The sequence below is a fragment of the Spathaspora passalidarum genome, assembly GCF_000223485.1.
Source record: "Spathaspora passalidarum NRRL Y-27907 unplaced genomic scaffold SPAPAscaffold_3, whole genome shotgun sequence".
NCBI lineage: Eukaryota > Fungi > Ascomycota > Pichiomycetes > Serinales > Debaryomycetaceae > Spathaspora > Spathaspora passalidarum.
In genome coordinates this window covers 1,807,453-1,830,149 of record NW_006767427.1, presented here as the reverse complement: position 1 = coordinate 1,830,149, position 22,697 = coordinate 1,807,453, and the positions used below count along the sequence as shown (strand labels likewise).

Genomic DNA, 22,697 nt, shown 5'->3' with positions numbered 1-22,697 from the left:
GTCCTATTGGCATTATAGTGATTACTGTTATATTCGAATAAGTAAAATCAAATAGGAATGCTAAACCTTGGATTAAAATATCTGACCGTTTTAATTAATTCTAAACAACAATTGATCGAGCGGTACACCTCCATTTTACCAGCAAAAAGGTCTTAAGGAGTGTACTGGTAATTAAGTAAATAAAGGATACCCAATAGATCATTTTAAATAAAAGAGTAGTATTACAGATATAGCAAAAAGATACAATTAGTGTATTGATTTTGGGCAACCAGTCACGTGCGCATTAAGTATGGCTGTGTTATCAGTTACCCCCTCTTACTTTTCCCATTTCGGAATTGATGTACAACAAAACAAAGAGAAAAAAAAACTAAGGCAACTATAAATATACGCCATTAGGTAAATTATAATCAGTCACATATTTGTGTCTTTCAGCATAATTAGATACGATAAAGGTATCATCATGTCACATGAGAATCTATTTGCTGATATTGAACAAGATAATAATCCTTCCTTCTATGGGAACCCTTCAATAATACAAGATCCTTACACTACCCACACCAATGCACAACAATTACGCAATGAGCAAAATTCAAATGGACACCCTCAGAGTAATGGTCAAGTGGGTGGATTGAACAACGATGCTTTTCCCAATGAGTTAGTCAACAGTACACTCGGAATCTCACAAAAGATCAGCGAATTGCTTGATGCTGAGGATTTACAAATTGAGATCGTGAACTCCGAACGCCTTGTGAACTCAAATGTCATTGTATACACCATTCAATTATCATCTAAAAACAGCAAAATCATTGTCAAGAGGAGATACAGCGAATTTAAATCTTTGAGAGATAATTTACTTAGATTGTTTCCCACCTTGATTATTCCACCTATACCGGAAAAACATTCAATATTGAGTTACCTTTTGAATTCAATAAATAATGCAAACGAAATCAATATTATAGAAATGAGAAGAAGATATTTCAAAATGTTCTTAGATGATTTGATATTTGACTCGCATGAAAATTTAAAGGATTGTGTGTTGTTGCATAAATTTTTAGATCCAAATTATGAATTATCTTGGTATAATGCCTTGAATGAACCACCGGTCAATAGAATTCCTGATAATTTGTTAATGGCTAATCCTGTTGATCCATCAGATCAAAATGGATTATACAGTTTGTTGCCTATTGTTAATGGATTTGATTTTAACTCGAATATAGATAACTTACCAAACCTAAAGAAAATGAATGACGACTTGTTAAAGTTGAATGATCAAGTTAAGCTATACGAATTACGAGGATTTGAACAAGATTTTGAATTTTTAATTCCCGAAGAGTTAGTCATGTTTGAAGTCAAGTTTCATCAAATAATTAAGATATTATCCGATTTGAATAAACTTGATATTAGAACTTCAAAAAATTTCAAGGGTTTAATTAGTATCCTAATTGATTTAGGAAGTAATTTAAACAATTTCAGTTTGCAAATTTACCACCAAAAGACCAATTCGAACCAATTATCTGAATCTATCGAGAAATTTGGATCCACTATAGACCAATCGTTTTTGAATTTTGAGAGTTTCATCACAAACCATTTGATCCCAGAATGGCAAGAACCAATCAACCAGTTAGTTCAATATTACTACACCGCATTAAATTTGATTAAATTTTATAAATATAAAATCATTCAATACAAGATTTTGTATAAATTAAAATTTAACAAATTTCAACAATTGGTTAATTTGTCAAATCTTGGGGTTACTCCACATACCACAAATACAGAATCCAACCTGGCCCCAACCAGCCAAGGAGAAATAGAAGTGAATATTGAGCACTTGCAGGAATTGAATAGTCCTACTTTGAATAATGCATTGAAGAACTTATCGAAGAAGAAACTTACCAAGAAAAATTCATGGTATGGCTTATTTGGCGGGAATAATCAACCTAAAAAGTTTAATTTTAAACTTCCAGAAGAAACACAGCCGCAGCAGCAACAACAACAACAACTGGCACCCCCTTCAAGCAGTTCTTCTTCGGGTTCTCTCAAGTTTAAATTAAATCAAATTGAAAAGGAACTTAACAAATTAAACCAATTAATAGAACTTTGCAATAATGATATGGGTATATTAACTAAAGCATTAGTTACTACCTTTGAAGAGTTCCTTGTTAAGTTAGAAAGAAAATGGTTGAATTTGATGATAAATTATATTAAGAATGCTAAGCATTTATTTATAGAAAATTTACTCAATTGGCAAGACTTTAAAGAGTCTTTAGAGTCGGGAAGTCAAGAGATAACTTAGGGTGTATAGATTTTAATATTTACGTGCATGTATTGCTGTTTTAGGAAGTCTAGATTTTATTTTTTTTTCCTCGCCTTGCGCTGAAAATTTACAGTGGCAACAAAACTTGAGAATTCTTTTTTGGTTGTCAGTAGTCGATTCATATAAACATTCATATTCACACACACACACACACACACACACACACACACACACACAATGGACTTAGATAACGACGTATCCACAATCTTGGCTATATTAAGGCTGGAAACCGAGTCTCCAGAACTCATCAATGTCCTTTATCAATTGGAAGATTTCTATGAACGTAAATTATGGCATCAATTGACTCAAGTATTGGATGAATTTTACTACCAATTTGACAAATCTTTGGTTACTCCTACATTGAAGTTCAAGATCTACTCCTTGTTCATCACTCAATTTCAATCAAAATTGAATCCTATAAAAGTTGTCGATTTCTTATTAGAAAGTTTCAGTAAACCAGAAGAAACTAGTGACAAGTTACTTGAATTAAAGCAAGAATTCTTGACTCAAATCAAGAAAGAAAACAACTTTAAAGATGACGATGAAGAATTCAAGAAAGTTGTCGATGAAGATGAATCAATCATTTATGTCGATTTACAAATTGCTCGTTATTACTTGATTTTAAGCAGATTAAACGATAGCGAGGATATCCTTTCTAGGTTGTCACCAAAATTCGAATCTACAACTAACGACTTAAACAGTAAGATCAATGCTGCTTATTATTTAACCAAGTGTGAATACTGTCAAATTACTGAAAATTATAATGATTATTACAAGAATGGCTTGTTATACCTTTCCTCAGTACCAAACTTGACTGAAGAAGATAAAGTTAAGATATGCTACCAATTATGTATTGCTGCCTTATTAGGTGATAGAATTTACAATTTTGGTGAATTAATTTTACATGACATCTTATCTACTATTGAAAGTGAATCATCACAATATAACTGGTTATACCACTTGATCCAGGATTTGAATTCGGGTAATTTACAAGAATTTAACAAATGGTTAAGTGTTGGATTCCAAAGATCACCAATGTTGGTCAAGTTTGAATTATTCTTGAAACAGAAAATTATCATTATGGCATTATTAGAGTTGATTTCTCAAACTCCAACCACTAATAAACAGTTGACATTCCAAGAAATCTCCGATTTTACAAGCACTCCATTGAATGATGTCGAGCATTTAATTATAAAATGTTTCTCATTAAATTTAATTCAAGGTTATATTAACCAAATTGACCAAGTATTGAATATAACCTGGTTACAACCAAGAATCTTGAACTTGACTCAAGTTAAAACTTTATATAACCATTTGGTTGATTGGGACAACAAGGTGGATAACTTGGCCAAGACAGTGTATCAAAATGGTGGCACTGTTTGGGCTGGATTGTAATATCTTATATAGAGAATATACACGCAAATTTTTAAAACCGAGAATTCTGTGGTGCTACGTAGCACAAAAAAAAACCACTCACCGAAAATAGATTCGCTCGGGGGGCGGACAATGGAGAACCACCCGAAAATTCCAAGACAGTTAACCCACACAAATTGACTGTCATCACGTTAAATACAACAGCATATTTACTCACCAAATGAAGTATACACTAACAGTATTTATATGGTTTGCAAGTATAGTCTTGGCAAATCTTGCTAAATTTGACGATGGAAGGTATTCGCAGATTTGTGCGGGAGTGTATTCTAAACATGACTGGGGTGGATCACTTAAACCTCACATTGGATTAACGTTGAATGAATTCAACAAAAACAAGTACGATCCAAAACGTAAAGACAAGAAGCCAGATGGTGATGTAACTGTTAGTTATATTATCTTTGAATATAAGGATTTACCAAATATTGGGGCTGATCTCGGTAATGGTAATTACCAATATATTTGTACCGATGCCGCAGTTCAGCAAAAGATTTGTGACGAAAGTCAAAAGGGAAAGTTTATTGTAAATGCCAAGACAGCAAACAGTACAATTTTAGCATCTCAGTTGAAAGGTTTGGGTCCAGCAAACATCAACTATCCAATTAATAGAACCGGTTACTATTGTGTGTCAACTTTCTCTCCCGATAAAAATGCAAAATATAAGGGGGTTATAAATTTCCAAAATGCTTATGGTCAATTAAGTGCCAGTGAAATCCCCAAATTAACTGGTTACGGTATTTTAACCTTGTGTTATGCAATTGCCTTGGCATTATTTGGTTTCCAATTCTTTAAGAAACGGAAAGAGAATCAGATCTTGCCTTTGCAAAGGTACTTGTTAGAAATGTTGGGTTTTTTAACTTTTGATACAATGGTTGTTTGGTCTTATTATGATTTAGTCAACCGTATTCAAAGCCCAAGTTCTGCATTTGCAAGATTCTACATGTTTTTCCTTGCTTTGCTTAATTCGATCAAAATCACATTTTCATTCTTTTTGTTGTTGTGTATTGCCCTTGGTTATGGTGTTGTTGTATTAAAATTGGATAAAAAGACAATGTTAAAATGTAAGATTTTAGCTGGTTGCAACTTTGTCGCATCTTTTGTCTATTTGGTTTTCAGTTACTATGATGGATCATCGGCCTCACTTGTTGCTTCAGAGAACATTGATAATGTTGATAGTGGGAACATGTTGGGATTATTACCATTGATTCCAATTTCTATCACATTGTGTGTTTACTATGTGACTATTTTAACTTCCATTAGAACAACAACGCAAAATTTGCACCAACAGAGACAAATTATCAAGTTGAAGTTATACCAAAACTTATTCAGAATTATTTTCGGATCAGTTATATTAACATTTGCCGGATTGACATTGTCATCCTTTGTTTATTTGAGTATGTCCACTACGGAAATGTTTGAACAACATTGGAAGGGCTCTTTCTTCATTTTCGATTTCTGGCCTAGTGTTGTATTTTTCTTGGTTTTCATGGCTATTGCTTACTTATGGAGACCTACAGAAACAAGTTACATGTTGGCAATTTCTCAACAATTATCGACTGGTGAAGATATTAATGATGATGAGGAGGGCCAACCAAACTATAATCAAGGACATGAGTTTGAATTGGATGACTTATCATTGATGAGCCATAGCGATGATGAAGGAGATGCTAGAAGAAACGTAGAAAGAGATAGTTTTGAATTATCAGGTGAACAACATCCAGTTCCTCCTCAACCATCGCATGTGAAAGATTTCGAGGCTTCTCCACCATCATATGAAAAAGTAAGTAGTGAGATCAGTAATCCTTTTGCCGATGACGCCCAAGAAGAAGGTGGTAGTACCTTGTTTGAATTAGGCGATGAAGACGAAAATGAAAGTGATCATGAAGGGGATAGAAGATTGGTAAAAGATGACAGGCATAAAGAGTAAGCTTATGCCGTATTGACATATATTTTAAGTGTATAGGTTTAATAGACAACGCATTTTGAAAGTGGCCGCAGGCATGCATTACATGATAAAAGTTAATTGTATCAACAGATCACTATGGAATATGAAGTTTCAAAGATTAGGTGAAATGAATTCGATGTCTTTGATGTTTCCCTTATTTATTGGACCTGTCATATTTATGTAGAATCGGACTACGGGGCTAATTTGACATGGCAATTTGGTTACAAAAGAGAATGGGTGCGAAAAAGCAACGTAGTTAACCAATCATGATAATTTCTTTTTACTTAATAACAGTAGAGTTGTTATTCAGGACACATTTGTCCTTCCTTGATTACGTTGATATTATAGTGCAATTCCTAATCACTATCCAAACTAACGCCTACGTAATAAATCATTTGCTTAGATAGCTTTGTCAGACATTTGCGTAAAATAAATTAGCACCTTACAAGATCCCAGAAGATTAAAAGACAAGAAAGAGCTTCTGGCGACCCCACCGCCAAAAGAAGGGGATATCAATTCCAAGATTCTAAGTTATGAGCAAATTTCGTCCACATTTGGTATTTTAATTTTAATTCTAAAGATTTGGCTCCTTTTAATATTCCTAATTTCATTCCTCTCTTAAATATCGTATGATATCACTGCAAGATCCATTTATAAAGGATAGGAAAGAAAATTTCAACATATTTTTAAAGTATACTTGCCTGCATTGTGTTTAAAGCAAAAATCAGGTGGTAATAAAATTCAGCTTTGCTACGCGCAGAGTCTTGAACAAAATCAATTTGCCAGATTCGTCTAAGTGACGTCAGAATTAATGCATTAAATATCGGTGGAAATTGAACTTCTGAGAGCTCTAGTTAGATGCCATCTCATTTTGTCCACATGACCTTCCAAAGGTTCTAGTGATCTTGTAAAGAAAAGATGATTACGATCAAGATATGTCAATTAAAACCTGACCAATCAAATCGCTCCATTTTACAGATGTAACATTAGGGCTATTAACTCTTGAATTAAATATAATAACCATATTATTACACCATATACCGTGTTGTGAAGTTAGATTCAAGAGTATATATGACAAATATTTAGTTGTTTATAGTCATGTCTGCTATGCCAGATATATGACTCGCGCTATTTAGGGCTGCGTTGTAAACTTCTGGCGCGCGTGGTAAAAAAAAAAAACTATGTGGTACCCTCAAGTGCGTGGCCCAATTTCCCGCTGCCTGGATTGCTCGGGTGCCTAGCGAGAAAGACATGCCAGATCCTCAAGAAAAAAAAAAAAAGAAACGAAAAAAAAACAATCTCTTTTTTGTTTGTGTATTCAAGGCTAAAAGATCAAGTTCAGCACGCCTCTGGTACCTGGATTCGCACAGAAAATACATATTATAGCCTGAAACGTATTGCTCGCAACTGAGGCATTCATTTGAGATTTTCAGCGACATCAAAACAACATTTTTTAGCTATTAAATCTTACAAATACGCGAAACACTAGGCGACGCTAACGCATCGTATTCGCACTTTTCTGATAAGGTTGTTTGCCCCCGTTTGATTTAGTCGAACCCTTTACTCATACCATGAATAGTTTTCAAGCACAGACATTCGGTACAACTCCTTTCGCAAGCGTCCGCAGCATGGATTTTGCTACCCCTGGATCCATAACAAAAGATTTAACCAACTCATCGATTCAAGAAAATTATTTGCAAACACAATTGAACGCCTCGATTCATAACTACACTACAGAATCGCATCATATTAATGTATCGAGTGCTTCGTCTACACCCGCACCTACCACTTCCTCCCCCCAACCAATTGCGCAAGATACATTGCCAGTTAGAGCATTTACTCCAGGAACAACAGATGAAAGATATACATCTAGCGGTGATTCTAGCGATACTGACTATTCTGTTGCTGGGGTCCCGCCAGTATTTTCTACCAAGGAAGATACATCGTTCACTGATCTTGCATTGCTTCAGCCCAATAAACAATTAGAGCACGATTACCGCACATACATAAAAGAAAAGGGGCTAATGGCATTCCTCAATAAATATATCCCTGAATCAATGACCAAGAGGGAAATTTGTACGATGATTGTTGATTTTGGTTACTCCAAAGAAAATATACAACACTATCAAATATTAACCATAAGAGAAACATTATCAATATTGGTTGACTTGATAATGAATGACGATACCATTAACGCTAAAGATCAAGAGTATTTTGAGATCCTGGACATTGAAGAGCAATACTATACCGTTGACGACTTGCGTCACGACCTTACCAAAAGCTCAAAAGTACTAGTCATAACTGGAGCCGGGATTTCTACTTCATTGGGAATACCTGATTTCCGTTCATTCCAAGGGGTTTATTCACAATTATCAGCGGCATTGTCAGAACCCCAGAAAGTATTTGATAAATCCACATTCATGAAAGATCCTACTTTATTTTATTCCAACGCTCATTTAGTTTTACCGCCTGAAGGGAAATACTCCGTATTGCATGCATTCATAAAATTATTACAAGATAAAAATAAATTATTGAGAAATTATACCCAAAATATAGATAATCTTGAAACCAAGGCTGGCATATTACCAAACAAATTGATTCAATGCCATGGATCTTTTGCTGAAGCTACATGTATAACTTGCAAAAACAAATTTTTGGGTGCAAAAATATTCGATCATATACGGCATCAACAAGTCCCCAGATGTTCTACTTGTTGGGCAAGTATAAGAGAAGCGCAGATGAGTCATGGGGTAATCAAACCGGATATTGTATTCTTTGGTGAAGATTTGCCAAAGAAATTCCATCGAAACCTTCACAGTGATGTTAAATCTTGTGATTTGGTTTTAGTTATTGGTACATCATTAAAAGTGGAGCCAGTGGCCAGTATCATTGATAAAGTTCCCCGTCGTGTTCCTAGAGTATTAATTAATAAGGATCCAATTCCTGATCGGGATTTCGATTTAAGTTTAATTGGCTATTGTGATGATATCGTTTCATATCTCGTACAAGGGTTAGGAAGTGCTTGGGATATACCTCATGAGTTGTATAACAATGAGGAACAGTTTGAGGTATCCTTTGCTGCGGATCTCACAAATACAATTAGGATTTCAAGAGCTTTATAAATTCATGCATAAAATTATACAAGATAAACTTAATTTCAAATCAAAATCTTGTGAAAGGTATTTATATTTATATAACACATTAATTTAATTCATCCAATCTTTTTAATAATTTCATTTCGGCATCTCCCCATTTATCTATTAAACCTTTATAGAAATTGATTTGTTCGTCACATAAACCAATCATCGAATGCTTTAACTCGTTCTTATTAAATTTATCCCAATTAGGGTACTCTTCTGTTATGATCTTGTTTGTCAAATTATTAACCAACTTTGTTTGCATAGCAATTTCATTTTCCAATTGAATCACTTTATTTTCCAATTTTTGCACCTTGTTATCGGTGGCATTTGATCCTATATGTGGAGTCGCTGATGTTGACAAAGTATCCTTAATTAATTGAGCAGTATTATTAACAATGCCTCCAGTTTGATAAGAATTTATCACAGGATTAGGGGGAGGATGTGCACCAACACTGCCTCCCAAGCTGGCCAACTCATTTCGGGTTTTCGCCAAGTATTCTTGCAATACCTGTAAGTCAATCTTCTTATTATGTTGTAATTCGATTAAATTGGTCAAGCTCACAATGTATTTAGAACAGTCCTTTAACGAAACAAGAAACGATTCATCAACATACTTGTATAATTTACCCCATGACGTCAGAAAATAGCTTAATGATTCGGCAAAAATCTTAAAATTGGCCGCAATTGAAGTTTCTTCCTTGAACGAACTATTTACTTCTCCAATTTCTCCATTCGCTGCAGGTTTCTGTTGAACTGAAGTTAATTTTATAATTTGGTTCAGAAATTGTTCATAATCCACACTAAGTTCATGATTCTTTCTATTAAGTTTGACAAAGATTTTGTCCAACTTGATTAAATTCTCATACAATTTCTTCAATTTATCATTGATTTCCAAAATATCTCTGTTTGTTTCGCGTTTATGTTTCGAGGGAGTCAAGAAATTCATCACTTTCTCGGTTATCAAATCTTCATTCACAACCTTATTGACAAATCCACTATCTTCCAGATTAATATCTTTGATACGAAGCGAGGTGGTAAATGTGGCCCAATCGTTGGAATTGGTGATGAATAAGTGGAAGATTGGCAGTTGAGACAAGGTTCTGTGTTGTAAAATAAATCGAATAAACCTATCTAGTGAATGCAAACGCTTATTAACAAATTCAGTTCCAAATGTGTCCCCAGTCAAATACTTGAAATTCAGCTTGGAAGGTAACGGTGGTATCATAACTGTTGGATAATCATTACTCAAACTTTCATACAAGTATCTGAAATCGCCATATCTTCTTCTAACACTGATGCTCAAATATTGTTCGCCTTCCTTTAGCTTCTTTTCAACACTTAATTTCAAAATAGAGGGATGGTCTGTTGTAGTAGTTACCAAATATGATATGAATGGTTTGGATGCGGTGTCTAAATCTCTTGTTGGATTGGTAACTGTGGTTTTTATTGTATACTTCTCAAACAGCAAGTCTTCTTCAGCGGGGACATCGATTTGTTCGTGGGTAACCACCGGTTCAGTTTCAGGAACCAGAGTTTTACGAATGCTGTGGGCAGGAGTAGTAAGATTCTCGTCCGACTTTGGTGGGGTAACTGTGGATGTGGGGTTACTGATATGCTCTTCTTGTGAAATCAACAAGGAATTACTCGGGTCATCAGAGCTTCCTTCACTTTTAATTTCTGGTTTATCTTCGTGGATGCCTTTGATTGAGCTTCTTGAACCCGAAAGGTCAGAGGTGGAGTGTTCTGCTGTAGATTCTAAGGGACCAGATATAGACGGTTGTTGTTCTGTCTCCTCTTCAATTGGCAGGAATGTATTATCAGTATGACTATTATTTGTATGATCCATTTCGTCTCTATCCCATTGTATTGATGTGAATTGGTCTTCTGAGCTCATAGTGGTTGGAGTCTAGAAGGGGTGGCGTACTAAGTTTGTGAAGGTATAGCAAAACAGAAGCAGAAAAAAAAAATGTTATCTATCTTAAACGCTAAACCAAAGAAAGGGGAGGACCAAGAACAATCTGGTTGGTATTTGCACGACCTAACACTTTCTTCAAGAAGTACTAGGGTTTGGTATGATATTGAATGTTTTGATATGTTGAAAGGCGTCAGGAACCACCAGGAAGGGAGTTCTTGAATTAAATTTAAGTTTTATTGTGTATTCTATTATCATGTTGCTTTCTATAGAACAAGTACAAAAAGTGTCTCTCCAGAATTCAATGACTGGGCCGTAATCATTGTCAGCATTAAGAAACAAATAACTAATTAGCATCGTATGTACAAAGACTCTGTCACCAAGTATGTATGAATACAGATCAAATGATGAAGATTGTAGACGCCACAAACACTTCAGCATTATGGTCACGTGATAGTCGATTAGTCGCTGATTTAGTTACTGACTATTGGAATATGACTGAGATTGACTAAAAAGTTTAGCTTCTTTCCTATTATTTGTCTTATAAAACTTTCAAAAGACTGGAGCTGAATAATTACCGTGTTGGTCAAATATCAAGGGAAATGTCCTGCAATATTTGTTCCAGTTAAAAATTCCTGATGATTTTGCGTCAAGTTTAGATAAAACATCGGACAATGCTACTAACGCCTACTCGTCAATTTCTTTCTGAAACATTACAATGAACATAAAATATATTTCTATAAATATCATCATTTACAACCTTCCCTGTTAGAAATATCGTGTTTACAAAATCAACCAAACACACGTTCCTATTAAAGATACTCCAACAATAGCAGTAATTATACCAGCACCGGCTTTATCACCAGGTCCAAGGTGTAATGGTGAAGTATTGGTAATCGAGGTACCATAACCAGCTGCAGGGTTAGAAAGTGACGAGCCACCATTGGAAGCAGTGTAAGGAGCAGGACGTTTATGTGCCATTAAGTTTTGCATAACTTCTAAGGCCGACATTTGTTCCCCTAATCCGTACATTCCATCCCAACCTCGGGTCCAGTTAGTCCAGTCCAAACCACATGTATGACCATCAGTACCACCTGAACAGGAACCTGCTGCAGAATTGGCAGAATCAACCAACCATTTAGTGATTATTGGTTCGGTGTCAGGTACCAACACTGATGTCAATCCCAAGAATCTGGAAAAGTATGCCTTGAAAGATCTTTGATCATTATTACATGTTCCTGATGGTTGACATGCGGCTTCATACATAACCATACTTCCTGAAATGTTCTTGAAGAAGACTCGGGATCCATCCAACAACCTGTGGGTATAGTTGTACCATTTTTTATCTTGAGTATAACTATACAAGTATGCACAACCGGCCAACATTAAACCCTGGTTATAGGTCCATTGATACTTGGTGATATTGGAACAGTTATTAGCAACCTTGGCACCGTCATAAACAAACCACCAGTCTCCCTCAGTTAACAAACCAACTCCGTACATCCAATCCCAAACACGTTCGGCCCACTCAACATAAGTATCGTTACTAGTATATCTTGCTAGTCTGGCAGCAATATGGAAAAGACACCCGTTAGAAACCGAGTTTTTGTAATCATAACCTGAATTCCATTGGAAAATTTGCCATCTCAACCCACCATTACACTCATTTTCATCCCATCTGGCAGTCATAGTGTTAAACACAGATTGTGCCAAAGTTAACCAAGCCTTGTCAGGATCTTCTGGGTTACTGAAATTTCTTTCGGCTGCACCCATAACGGCAATACCCCAGAACCCTTGATCATCATTACCTTCAGTGGTGGATTGATTTAAAGGCACGTAGTTGTTGTCATCACCGGTTTGGTATTCCAATGCAGCTTTAATTAACGGAACTAAGGTGTCGTTTTCAAAGAAAAAAGTATAGTCAATAAGCCCACCCCAGGCACCACCGGCTTCCCACCAATAGTATGGAGGAGTGAACATACCAATGGTTCCACCATACTTGGTACCTTCGTAATAATCTAAAAGACCCTTGGCAATTAAATTACAATCTTCTCGAATTGTTGTGTCGTTGTTTGTGTCCAACCAAATCGCGTGCACTACATTGGTAATACATAGCGTTGTTAAAACTAGTGTTTGATACAACCTCATATTATAATGCTATATGACCTTATAAAGGAGTTGAACGATATAAATCCAAAAGGGTGTATGTGAAAAGAAAGTAGGTTGGGCTAAATCAGAATTTCAAATTTTCTCTCGTGGGTGCGGCCCATTGTCCTGTCACCCCTTTTGCGCAAAATGTCGCGCTGCTAATTTTAACCTACGTCATGCATGATTTGTACTACACATGTTATTTTTATTATACATAACTATCTCTTCTCTGGTTTGAGTACAGGGTCCAAGAGCTCTACAGTAGATTCTTTGGTCATGGGTGTATGGTTCTCTGGAACAATGGTGGAATCATTCACTACTTCTTCCAAATCGTCCTCGCTTGGAAGTTCCCCATCCTCGTCTTCTTCGGGAATTGGCGTTTCTCCTTCTTGTTGTTCCTCATCGGATATCTTTAATACTTCATCATAATTTATGAAATCAGCGATAAAGTCTTCTTTTAATAGTCTCTTGACAAAAGCTTGCATTTCTTCCGAAAATAAGTCCATTAGGGAAAACAATTTGTCATATATCAAATTGGCAGTAGTCACATTGAAATCTATTCTCAAATTGGCTAAATGAGAATTTGGAATTGTCTTTTCAAATTGTAGTTTCTTGAAAATATCGGCAATCTTATTCCTGAACTCGGAAGAATAGTGATTCTTGCTTGGTCTATAAATTTCATGATTGACTTTGATAATTAACAAGTTATATCTCTTGTTATAGTTAAGCGAGATCTCGGAACTCTTTATCTTCTTGTACTCGGATAAGGGAGTAGGTTTGTCATTGGCAATAAAATTATGATAGCTTCGTATGCAATTAGTGGATTTGAAATCATTAATATTTGAAGATTCCTGATTATATGGAATACCCATAATGGCAATGATTGGGTCAATATACAGCACTCTCAAGTTACTAATTAAATGTGACCTTATTTGCCTCTCGTTAAGTCTAGCGTTGGAGTAAATTTCCAGACGGTCTTTACTATGAGCATCATATTTAGACATGTCTGTGGTGAATTCATCATTGAATTCTTTCAAGAATACTAAATTGTCAACATCTTCACCATGTCTTCTTTTATTAAGAAGGGTTAGTAAATACTTTTGGAAATCGTCAAATACGTTCCCATATGCATAAGGATCTATGATGGAATTGGTGTACTTGAAACCCTTATCCAATTCCTCTTCATTCCCCAACTCCGCCAATTCCACGAAAATGTCTTCATCTTTGATTTCTTCTACATAGGTAACATCATGCTTCTTGACCTTGTGCTGGAGAATTGGTTCTTCTGGAATCGTCAACTTCTGAACTTGTTTGACTGGCTTTACTTGATATTTCAATGGCGGTGTTGTGTCTGCCGGAATTCCTAATGGCGCAGCCAGATTAGGCTTTTGGATTATAGGTGGAACATAGTCGGGATTACTCAATACTCGGTTGATTTCAGCTTCATAGTTGAAGGGTTTATTGTGGAAACGAATGAAATACTCTTCATTCAACAATCCTTCTTCCTCCATGAAATTATCATTTTGACTTTGTTCTCTAAACTGCTTTAATCCATAAAGCATTGTTTCTTCAGCCAAGGGTTTTCTCAGATTCTTCTTTGTTCTTTCTATAATACGACACTTGGCACATGTCTTGTATTGCATCACTTCTGCGGGTTCATCGTCAAATCTCTTCCTCTTACAACGACGACATCTTCTAACTTCGGCTCTCATTTTGCGGTCGATTTGATTTCTTTTTTTTTTTTTTCAAATGTGGTGGAAATATGCTATTCTTTTTTTGGAAAATATGATGAAATAACTGGAAATATTACAATAATTACTAAACCAATTGCCTTCTTTCTTTGCGTTTTTTTGAAATATCACTCCACTTTGTTTCTAAAGTCTATTCGTTGAATTTGCTTGATTCTCTTCTAGCGCGGTTATTGCACTGTGTTGAACCAATTATTTTTTCTTTGCTCACCGCGGGATCTCGTTACCGCTGAAGTTTGTGAGAAGCAAAAAAAACCTTTGGATCAGAAATCTGAGAATATGGAAAACTCAACCAGTGATTGATTAACTCTTTTGAAGTAGCTTGAAAAAGGTGTACTTCTATAGCAAGAATAAACTTGTGGTCAGTAAAATTCCAGTCGACGATGTTTTTTTTTCTTCGACGGAAAAAATTTCCCCGTTCTTCAAAAATAAAAAAAAGCTTTTGTTATTGCGTCACGTGCAAAGTAATCGGGGTTAAAATACGACAAAATGACTTCATCCTTGCATAAGATGAAAGCATTGGTTTCTATTTAGAAACACCATGATATAATTGGTCTCTGTAGGATATCTGGTTCTTGTGAACTGATCAGTTGTATCTTTTTTACGACAAGTTTAATTTTTCAAATTGCGAATGAGAAACTCTGCAAGCCAATTTCCGAAAAGAGAGAAACAGCGAGCATGAATAAAATGAAAGTAACGTGCCAGCATGAGATAGCTTGTCAGTATGTAAAATCTCAAATGGATGGCTTATCCCAGAGAGTCAAACTTTTAAAGCAAGAGAAAGAGATTGCTTAAAAAGAATATCTCTTGATCCAGTAAATAATGGATAAAGGGATGGGAACTTTTAATTGTACAATGGGGACAGCAACCCAGAGCAAACAGTGGTTATTTTTATGAGTTTCAATATTCACATTGGGATGATTCATGTTCTTCTAAAGCATAATGAAAAACAAAGCTCAGTTCATTGGTGTAGTGTACAATTTGTTGGGCTAAAATCGCTTCATTGTCGCATGACTGGGTACGAATATTTTTAATCAAAACCCAACTTGCACTTAACTTGTACTCCATCGGGACTACAAAGAAAGGAGAAAGTTTAAAAACAGACACTTGCACAAGTAAATCTATTTCGGGGTCTTCCGGGGACTCCAATATCATAAACAAATCGCTTAAAACAATTCTCCACATCAAATCCCCCATTGTACGAACAAAAAGAAAAACTTCCTAATCAGGAATTTAGTTGCAACAATAAATCGTTGCTAAGGCTCTTTTTCTACTTTCAACTTCCCTTCTCCACTTACTATAAAATAGAGTCGTAAGACCACTAGAAGTTGGGTTTTATTATGTACTAACAACTACTATCATGTTTACACACTTTCTAACTTTCGTTTTGATAATATCATACGTTTTAGGGAAGTCCCCCACTGGTGGGTACGCCCCAGGGCAAGTGCAATGTCCGGCAAATTCGAGCTCCTTTATACGAGAAGCAAACTCAATTTCTAAACAAGAACAAGCTTGGATCAAGCAAAGAAAGACTAAAACCAAAGCAGCTATGATTAAATTTCTTGAAAGCGCCAACTTGACCAATTTTAATGCCGCTAATTTTCTCGATGATTCCGACACTGGTGTCAATCTCGGGTTGGCATTTTCAGGAGGTGGATACAGAGCTATGTTGACGGGAGCTGGCTCCTTGTTAGCTTTGGATGACCGTAATAATGCTGAGGATGGTTTGGGTGGTATATTACAAAGTGCAAACTATATCGGGGGGTTGTCTGGTGCATCTTGGTTTTTGGGTTCTTTGGTATTACAAGATTGGCCCAGCGTTGACGAAGTTGTATTCCAAAACCCCAATGATTTATGGAATTTTACTAGCACTAGACAATTAGTCAATCAGAACAATTTGTGGACGATTATCTTTCCCGTACTCTTTAACAGCTTGAATGGTGCATTGTCTCATATAAACTTCTGGAGTAATAATAAGCAAGGGATTAAATACGACATTCAAGCAAAAGAGAAGGCAGGGTTTGAAACTTCAGTTGTAGATGCTTGGGGACGTGGATTAGCTCATCAGTTATTTCCTCCAGGCAATGATAACTATGGCTCTGATCTTGTATGGAGTGACATACGTGGTATCACCACATTTGCTAATCATGACATGCCATTTCCATTTGTGACTTCGTTGGGAAGAAGACCAGGGACAGTTGTCTACAATTTGAATTCGACGGTTATTGAAATGAACCCCTTTGAATTTGGATCGTTTGATCCTTCTTTGAATAGTTTTACTGACATAAAGTATTTGGGAACCAGTGTTAACAACGGTGTCCCAAATGGGACTTGTATCAATGGTTTTGACAATGGTGCATTTATTATGGGGTCTTCCTCGTCATTGTTTAACCAATTCTTGAATACTCTCGTGTGTGATGATTGCAACTCATTAAACTTTATCGTGAAGTACATTTTGAAATGGTTCCTTACCCACTTGTCAAGAAACTATGAAGATGTGGCATTATATAAACCAAATCCATTTTATCAAAGTCAGTATTCCAAATCCGACAATATCACTCATAGCGATACGCTTTACTTAATCGATGGTGGTATTGGAGGTGAAATTATTCCTCTTTCTACATTAATGACTACCCAGAGGAAATTGGATGTCGTGTTTGCGTTTGATAATTCTAATGACAATCTAGTTAACTTCCCCAATGGACAAGCATTAATCAATAGCTACGAACGTCAGTTTTCCAATCAAGGAAAGTCAACGCTTTGCCCCTATGTTCCTGATATTAATACCTTTTTAGAAGGGAACTTGACTGCAAAACCTACTTTTTTCGGTTGTGATGCAAAGAACTTGACGGCGTTGGAAAAAGATGGTGTTATCCCTCCGATTGTGGTTTACTTTGCAAACAGACCATATGAATTCTATTCAAATGTGAGTACTTTCCAATTATCATTTACTGATGACGAGAAAAAGCTGCTTATTAGAAATGGGTTTGATGTAGCTAGCAGATTAAACGGTACAATTGATCCAAATTTCAAGACCTGTATTGCTTGTGCTTTGATTAGAAGAGAGGAAGAGAGAAGAGATATTGAACAATCTGAACAATGTAAACAATGCTTTCAGGATTATTGCTGGGATGGTACTTATTACCCAGGGTCTGCTGGAAGCTCGTTGGTTAACTTTACTGCTAGTGGATTAACCAATGATGCCATGGTCTATTATGGAACAGAACCTCCTACTGCACCACCTGGGTTTTCCATTTTCAAGAGAGAAAACTCGGCATCAAATGCTGATATTCATTTCCTTTTAAAGATAGTACTCTATCTAGTCGTTCCTTTCTTGCTTTAGAATTTTTATTTAGATATTTTGGTATAGCCGATATTTAGAATATTTTTGCCTTTTCTTTTTCTTCGGCATTAACGGGTCGGCACCAGTTTATGTCTTAACTAAAAACAAATCAGAAATTAACTTGCTCCATAGGTGATGGACATAATCAATCATAATTCATGTTGTATACAGCATTTGCTAATCCATGTTCAAATGTACTATAAGTGGTAGTGGTCCTATGTTTTTTGCACCCAGCAAAAGTACAATGGAAATGTGTAATTTTTAATAATGAGAAGGTCGTGCCCGAATCAATGAAACTCTCAAGTTTGATTTTTACTTCGCCTGATTGAAAAAAGAAACACTACCTTCCTTGGCCTAACGTTTTTGTCGTTCCCCTGATTTACCCGATATTCCAATTCCCCAAATCAATCAACTCTTTGTGTTCTATAACATCAGTGTCTCAGAATCGTAGTGTGCATAACTTAACTGCATCCATCAATTAAAAAAAAAGTATATACTGCTACATATAACAACTTGGAAACCACCACCAGCAGCCCCCACACACATTGGACAAAGTCAAAACCTACCTTTTTTTTGTACTATAACACATCATTGCCTCCCTGATAGATAGACAAACAAATCGATCATGTCTAAAATAGTTCGTTCCATTAAGAACGTAGCCAATGGTTACTCATCAGCTCAAATTCTCGTTAGAAAAGCCACTGCCAATGATGCCAGTGGACCCACCATATATGATATGGAAGAAATTGCATCATATACTTATCAATCCCAAACCGAATTCTTGGAAGTCATGGATATGTTAGACCGTCGTCTTAATGATAAAGGTAAATACTGGAGACATGTTGCCAAGTCACTTACCGTGTTGGACTACTTGGTTAGATATGGTTCTGACAAATGTGTTCTTTGGGCTAAAGATAATCTTTATATTGTCAAGACTTTACGTGAATTTATCCATTTAGACGAGCAAGGTGTAGATCAAGGTGCAATTATCAGAGTCAAGGCCAAGGAATTGGTTTCTCTATTACGTGATGACGAGAGATTAAGACAAGAACGTGCTCTTGCTGCTAATAAAGGTAGAAATGGAAATGAGGACTTCGATGAAGATAGAAGAGAAAGAAGAAGACCAAGAAGAGATACTAATCGTTCCAGAAGAGGTGATGAACCATACGATGCTGATTTGCAAAGAGCCCTTGAGTTATCTAAAATAACTGCTGAAGAGGAACAAAATCGTCCAAACCCAGATGAAAGTGATGCTGACTTACAGGCAGCTCTTAAATTATCCTTGGAGGAAGAAGAAATGAGAAAACAAAAGCAAGGTAATAATTTATTGGATTTAACTGATGATACTCCATATCAACCTCAATATTACGTGGCTACTGGATATTACCAACCACAACAATTCTATGGTCAACCACAACAGCAACAACAATATGATATGTTTGGTAATCCAATCCAAAATGCAATGGATACTGGATTATACCAACAACAGCAACAACAACAACAATTCCTTCAACAGCAGCAACAACAATTCCAACCTAACCAATTTACTGGTTTCAACTATGGTCAACCCCAACAACAAGAACAAATTCAACCTTTAAAGACTGGTTCTAACAACCCATTCGCTTTGTCTGGTTCTCGCCCAGAACCTGCATCCCCAGTTAGAAATCAAACTTTAGATGCATTGGCCCAACAACAACAGCAACAACAACAACAACAACCTCAATTCTTTACTCAACCAGCCCAATCTGCACCACAATCTGCAGCTACCTCATCCAAATACAATGAAACTCATTCTGAATTGAATAACTTGTTGGCTCAAGGTACTGGTATTGATACCTTTGGTAATACTGGTGCCAACAGAATTCCACATCAACATACCAAGACTCAAACATTTATAAACTCAAGTGGTACTGGATACAAGCCACAAAATGATGAACAAAGATTGAGTTCTAATGCTACTGGTAATCCATTCCTTAATACTGGAATTGGGTATCAACAACAACAACAGCAACCACCACAGGGCCAACAAGCAATCAATGCTGCTTATACTGGATATGGATTTGGAAATGCCCAACCACAACAGCGCAGAGCCAATGATGGTCCTAGTTTGATAGATATTTGAGTCCGCTCGTATTTTATATAGTTCCCTGTTTGGTGAGAGTTTTTTTTTATAGGAGATTTTGTATATTAAGAAAATTATTGAAGTAAAGTACTTGGTTACACCTTTATAATTTAAAATCGTCAAGGTTCTGCAATTGCATTTTGAAGATTGACTTAACGCACCAGTCCCATTCAAGGGCAATCCCATTCTTGATTTGCTTTTTGAATGCCGCAATTAATTTTGTGTCTTTAGTCTTGTTAGCTAGGAGAATCACTTGATCAGTGGATTCAATGTGTGTGTCAATGACGGTTTTAGCTAATTTTGTAGCCAGTTTGATCTCATGGAAATCCTTCATTCCGTGCTCGTGTAAAATTCTAGCAATCACATCAACACCACCATTCAAATTAGATGACATATTAAAACTCAAATCTTGGAATAACTTGCCCTTGTTTGGTGAAGTTAACAAATTGTTCAATCCATTCTTCCCCAATTCTTGATCGAGTTTTGTTACTTTATCTAACCTATAATCTTCAATATTGAACTCAGTCAACACCGTTTGCTTGTCAACATTCTTAAGCACATCAATGAGGTACTTTGGGTGAACTATATGATCGACTTTAGCAAGACTGCGCAAGAACTTCTCTGTACGCAATATCTTTGGTGCTATCAATGTGTTTGGTTGGGTTGACAAGTCCAGTATTATTTCTACACCCACATTCTGCAAATTTGCAATGTCATCCGCTGAAAGATCAATGATTGATTCACAACCAGTCATGACGGCAATGATTTCACATTTCTTGTTGGGTTTGTGTTTCTTGACAGGTGGTGAACTGAGTAGTTTATTTGGCGATGAGCTTAAATGTTCTAATTCTGTCATGTACTCTTTCATCTTCCGTGAACTCTTGGTCATCTGTTGATACTGATTCAAATCTGACATATCTTCGTGAAGTTTTGCTGCTGCTCTTTTAGCAGCTGATCTACGTGATCCAACTGGTGTATGGTGTGGTTCGGCAATTACTTGTGGACTAGAACTTTTTGCGCTTGTTTGGGTTGTACTTGGGGAAGCCGGTTCAGAGTTATCCATAAGCTCTTCCTTTGAATCGGTGGAAGCATTGGCATCAGGAACTTGCTCGGTTTCTTTGGTCTTTCTTTTTGTGCTTTGATCTTCACTCATACTGTCATCTACGTTTCCTTCGTTGTCTTTAGATTCTTCGTCGTCGTCATCATCATCTGCATACCACAGCTTTAAAACTTCCAGGTTAAGCTTGGTATTTCCGACTGAAGCCTCCATAAGACTATCTTTGGGGAAATGATTATACTTTTCCTGGTTCAGATCTTGTAATTCCCACTGTGCAAAACATTCCTCGACCCACAAGTGATTCACAATCTTAACAATAGGTTTCCCAGTCTCATCGACCCATTTTTCCTTGGCAGTCAAGTATTTCTTTCCCTCTGGTTTCGAACAGACAAGGTAATCATTCTCTCTCGTAAGTGTCTTGGTAAACGTTCCTCCCATGATACTAATTAATCGTGCGAGATAAGCTCGTGAATCTCCGGAATAGTTTGAGATTGAGATTTTCAAGTTTGTGAATTGGGGTATTGGGTTCATAGGTAGAGGATAGTGGAGTAACTGTGAGCTAGTTGGAAGTATCCACTTGTTGGTGATTATCAAGTTGTACAAATACGCAAGGGTACCTACTACAATATTTGGATTCTTGCAACTTTGAATGTAATGTTCCCCATGACGGTATTTTCCCAAGTATATGTCGATATCTGGGTTGAATTTCTCACATATAATGGCTTCATGAGATTCGAGATACTTGCAAATGGCCGTGTTTTGTCTTTTGGATAGGTTATAGTCTTGACTGAGATATATCTTTTTCCCTTTCAAAAACGTAGATTTGTGTTCTAGTCCATTGGTGGCTGGGTCATTTGAAGAGACAGTTGTCGCAGTAGGGAACACTGCATCCAGTTGTAATATCTTTGGGTTTGGCAATAAATAATCATTTTCATCAACCTTTCTTCCGAGTGTTATACAATGGTCAATCCATTCAGGAACTACAATCTTAATCTTGGAATTTATGACACTATTGGCCACAATACTCTTTTCATTAGTTAAATCAACAGCAATTAAATGGGTGGTATACTTAGTCAACACATCTAAATAGCCCGCACCAAAGGCACTGGCTGTGCCATAGATGATTTCCTTATCACCTTCAGGCAAATTATCAGCGCAGCATATGAAGCAATCGTGAAAGAAGTACTTTGGATCGGGGTTGTAAGATTTAATATTTTGAATCTTCAGCTGTGCCAAGGAATCATGGACCCATTGCGAGGTAGTTATGGGGATCATTGATTGGATTGCTTGTTCATATTCGACAAAATCAACGGATTCGGTGATTATGTGGGTGATTTGTGGGTTTGGACTGAGGTAATTTACCTTGTTGTCAAAGTCGTCCTTGATGAACACGGCGGATGCATTGTTTTCATTGAGGATTTTGGAAATACCTTCTGCATCAGCTAGCTTCTCAGATTTAACGATAAGAAATGACGATTCGGAGAACATCTTGGTGTATTAGATCTACTATTGCATTCACTCTTATTACTGTTTGCTT

The 22,697-nt window shown here is 36.4% G+C and overlaps 10 protein-coding genes across 10 annotated transcripts; 6 read left to right on the top strand and 4 right to left on the bottom strand. All coding sequences in view use genetic code 12, as the record gives it.

Moving 5' to 3' along the window:
* Nucleotides 1-388: 388 nt before the first annotated feature.
* Nucleotides 389-2,340, top strand: SPAPADRAFT_71364 (uncharacterized protein; the record flags this gene model as incomplete). Its single annotated transcript, XM_007374986.1, has 1 exon — nt 389-2,340. The coding sequence occupies one exon, from the start codon at nt 461-463 to the stop codon at nt 2,291-2,293; it is 1,833 nt and encodes a 610-aa protein (XP_007375048.1).
* An 89-nt stretch (nt 2,341-2,429) lies between these two features.
* Nucleotides 2,430-3,741, top strand: SPAPADRAFT_60876 (proteasome regulatory particle lid subunit; the record flags this gene model as incomplete). The annotated part of the gene is made up of 1 exon (XM_007374985.1): nt 2,430-3,741. One exon carries the CDS (start codon nt 2,492-2,494, stop codon nt 3,707-3,709), a length of 1,218 nt encoding a protein of 405 aa, XP_007375047.1.
* A 167-nt stretch (nt 3,742-3,908) lies between these two features.
* SPAPADRAFT_55394 (uncharacterized protein) lies at nt 3,909-5,672 on the top strand (the record flags this gene model as incomplete). The annotated part of the gene is made up of 1 exon (XM_007374984.1): nt 3,909-5,672. One exon carries the CDS (start codon nt 3,909-3,911, stop codon nt 5,670-5,672), a length of 1,764 nt encoding a protein of 587 aa, XP_007375046.1.
* A 1,589-nt stretch (nt 5,673-7,261) lies between these two features.
* Nucleotides 7,262-8,812, top strand: SIR2 (Sir2p; the record flags this gene model as incomplete). Its single annotated transcript, XM_007374983.1, has 1 exon — nt 7,262-8,812. One exon carries the CDS (start codon nt 7,262-7,264, stop codon nt 8,810-8,812), a length of 1,551 nt encoding a protein of 516 aa, XP_007375045.1.
* On the bottom strand, nt 7,617-10,752 carry SNX4 (Snx4p; the record flags this gene model as incomplete). The annotated part of the gene is made up of 1 exon (XM_007374982.1): nt 7,617-10,752. One exon carries the CDS (start codon nt 10,722-10,724, stop codon nt 8,892-8,894), a length of 1,833 nt encoding a protein of 610 aa, XP_007375044.1.
* A 69-nt stretch (nt 10,753-10,821) lies between these two features.
* Nucleotides 10,822-12,945, bottom strand: DCW1 (putative mannan endo-1,6-alpha-mannosidase; the record flags this gene model as incomplete). The annotated part of the gene is made up of 1 exon (XM_007374981.1): nt 10,822-12,945. One exon carries the CDS (start codon nt 12,888-12,890, stop codon nt 11,526-11,528), a length of 1,365 nt encoding a protein of 454 aa, XP_007375043.1.
* A 132-nt stretch (nt 12,946-13,077) lies between these two features.
* Nucleotides 13,078-14,612, bottom strand: SPAPADRAFT_60871 (uncharacterized protein; the record flags this gene model as incomplete). The annotated part of the gene is made up of 1 exon (XM_007374980.1): nt 13,078-14,612. The coding sequence occupies one exon, from the start codon at nt 14,600-14,602 to the stop codon at nt 13,109-13,111; it is 1,494 nt and encodes a 497-aa protein (XP_007375042.1).
* Nucleotides 14,613-15,580: 968 nt separating this feature from the next.
* PLB4.5 (Plb4.5p) lies at nt 15,581-18,105 on the top strand (the record flags this gene model as incomplete). Its single annotated transcript, XM_007374979.1, has 2 exons — nt 15,581-15,605; nt 16,048-18,105. 2 exons carry the CDS (start codon nt 15,581-15,583, stop codon nt 17,979-17,981), a joined length of 1,959 nt encoding a protein of 652 aa, XP_007375041.1.
* A 254-nt stretch (nt 18,106-18,359) lies between these two features.
* SPAPADRAFT_60870 (epsin) lies at nt 18,360-21,227 on the top strand (the record flags this gene model as incomplete). The annotated part of the gene is made up of 1 exon (XM_007374978.1): nt 18,360-21,227. One exon carries the CDS (start codon nt 18,607-18,609, stop codon nt 20,101-20,103), a length of 1,497 nt encoding a protein of 498 aa, XP_007375040.1.
* Nucleotides 20,207-22,648, bottom strand: ESC4 (Esc4p; the record flags this gene model as incomplete). Its single annotated transcript, XM_007374977.1, has 1 exon — nt 20,207-22,648. The coding sequence occupies one exon, from the start codon at nt 22,646-22,648 to the stop codon at nt 20,207-20,209; it is 2,442 nt and encodes an 813-aa protein (XP_007375039.1).
* Nucleotides 22,649-22,697: the final 49 nt, after the last annotated feature.